Source organism: Nasonia vitripennis (assembly GCF_009193385.2).
Source record: "Nasonia vitripennis strain AsymCx chromosome 4 unlocalized genomic scaffold, Nvit_psr_1.1 chr4_random0001, whole genome shotgun sequence".
NCBI classification, from domain to species: domain Eukaryota; kingdom Metazoa; phylum Arthropoda; class Insecta; order Hymenoptera; family Pteromalidae; genus Nasonia; species Nasonia vitripennis.
The window spans coordinates 190125-192644 of NW_022279636.1; the positions used below are offsets into that span (position 1 = coordinate 190125).

General features: G+C 50.3%; 1 protein-coding gene across 1 annotated transcript; it reads right to left on the reverse strand.

Moving 5' to 3' along the window:
- Positions 1–64: 64 nt before the first annotated feature.
- LOC116417009 lies at positions 65–1720 on the reverse strand. The gene is made up of 4 exons (XM_031928028.1): positions 1546–1720; positions 907–1406; positions 410–853; positions 65–358 (listed from the first exon to the last, which is right to left on the reverse strand). The coding sequence occupies exons 1-4, from the start codon at positions 1718–1720 to the stop codon at positions 65–67; spliced, it is 1413 nt and encodes a 470-aa protein (XP_031783888.1).
- Positions 1721–2520: the final 800 nt, after the last annotated feature.

Below are 2520 nucleotides of genomic sequence, written 5' to 3' on the forward strand. Positions count from 1 at the left end.
TACCATTAGCCTCCTTCCCCATCTTCAGACCGTGGTACCTTAAGCAAATGTGCCCGGTCACTATCTATGTCAGGAGTTGGGAGTTATTTCTGCTGTCTCCTGCGATGCACTTGGTCCAGCCGACATTGGTGTCCCGTATCATTACTGCTTTGGCTTGTCTGCATCCTTGAGTTCCTTGCCATTCCTTAGTATGCTCCCTCTCAACCCAGCCCCGGATTTCGTCCGTTAGCAGGCACCTTGCGGCACCTGTGTAGGGCTCCGGCCCGATTGGAGGGTGTTTAGCTCCCAAAGCTGCAAGTCTATCTGCTATTTCGTTACCCCTGATCCCGGTGTGCCCTGGGACCCAGAACAGCCTGACCTTGTTGTTGTGAGCGGTCAGCTAATTTACAACCACTTTGCACTCCCAGACCAGTATGGAGGTCGTCCTATGAGCCATAAGTGCTCTAAGTGCCGCCTGGCTGTCTGAGCAAATGGTGATAATTCTATCCCTTGCGCCGAGTTCAATGTTCCTCTGAGCGCAGGTCAGTATAGCATATATATCGGTCTGGAAGACCGTAGCATACCGCCCCAGGGAAAAGAAGGTTCCCCTTCCATCCCTTTGGCAGTAGTAGCCCGAACCAGTGCCAGTCTCTGCCCTAGAGCCATCTGTGTACCAGACGTCCCCAGTTCCTGGTAGACTGTCCCTGCGGGCCTTCCATTCTTCTCTTGTCGGTATCACGACCCCGTATCTTCTTCCAAAGAAGTAGCGCGGGATCATCATATCACTTTTGATGGAAAATTCCGACAAGAACCCACCCCACCAGGGAGCCGGGTGTGCCTCGTGCCTTGTGTCCATTGTCCGTACGCATTGAGTCTGTGCGTTGCCTTAGCAGCCATCCCACTGATAGTAAGATATAGTGGTTCCACCTTCACAAGGATTCCAAGTGCCTTGGTAGGCGTGATCCTATAAGCCCCTGTCGCCCCCCTTAGCACCTGTCCCCTGAGTTTCTCTAGCGCTGCCCTAGCACCCGCCAGGTCCGCCCTTAGCCACCAGACCAACGCGGCGTAGGCCAGACGAGGTACTAGGACGGCCCTGTATAGCCACAGTATAATCCGGGGACTTAGTCCCCATGTACTGCCAAATGCCCTGTGACATGTACAGAGAGCCATCAGGAATTTATCGCACTGGGCCGTGAGATGCTTCTCCCAGGTTAACTTTTTATCCAGAACAATGCCGAAGTACTTAGCTGAGCCCTTTACCTGTAGGGCGACTCCAGAGAGTTTGGGCGCTCTGTAGGCATCTAACTTGTACTTGCGGGAGAAGATCACCATTTCGACTTTATCCGGGTTAACCGTCGAGCAGCACCATCTCTCTACTTTCCTTAATGCAAGCTGCATGGCGTCCATGGCTGCGCCAAATTCACTTCCTTTTATCAGTATCAGGAAATCGTCCGCGTAGGCTTAAGCATAGCAGCCCCACCCATTCAGCGCTTCCAGTAGCCCATTTGCCACCAGGCACCAAATGGTGGCCGACACCACCCCGTCCTGCGCGCATCCCGTACTGACCTTGCCGGAGACCGTTACGGTTCCGAAACTCGAGATCACAGTCCTGCGTGTAAGCATAACCCTGAAGCCATTTTATTAATGGTCCAGGCATCCCATGTAGTCGTGCCCCTTTGACAACTGCTTCTATAGAGGTGCAGTTAAATGCTCCCTCTATGTCTAGAAATACTCCCACCATTACCAGAGATTAGAGGAGAGATTGCCGATGCCGTGTTAAAAATGCGTGGCAAATTCGATCATGACGCCACTTGCGGCCTGCGATCGAACTATACGCATCTAGAAAAGGAGCGTAGGGGAAGTATACGCATCCAGCGGCAGTGGAGGAGAAGGGAGAGGCGCTATATATTCTTAGGTCCACCGCGCCTGACGCCGCGGAGGAAAAGTGACGAACGGCGACTGTCGAATTTGCGCATCCACACCTCGCGGTAGTTTCAACCAACGCCAAATAACCATTCGGGCATATTATTGGACTAAAAAGAATATTTAAACAACAACATAAGTGTACCAAAATTAGAATCTAAAACTTTTGAAAACTCATGATTGAAAACTTTAATTTTTTAGAGGGATTATAGTTAAACCGACACAAACAAGTGAAGCTTAAGCTTAAACAAAGCTAAATTAAACTAACAAGCCACCCCAGCCTCCCGATAAACATACGCTACTTTCAGTTTTCTTATACAACCGCACATCGACTACTGTACTGTGACTATCCTGGACGCGTCTAACGAACAATGAATACGGATACACAGACTGAGCAATTCGTGTGTGAGATTCATCTTCGGGGTTAGAAGGGATAAACACATCAGTCCTTACCGGAGGCGTCCAGAATGGCTTCGCACCGATTCCAGAAGGCTCTATTTTGAGGCCATTCTATTATACAGGATAATCCGGATCAGTGAAGCTTCGTATCTGGTCTCATTGTTCAATAAAAACAAGACAAGACCCTCCAGTAGGGGAGTTCCCTCGGAACTGAGCATC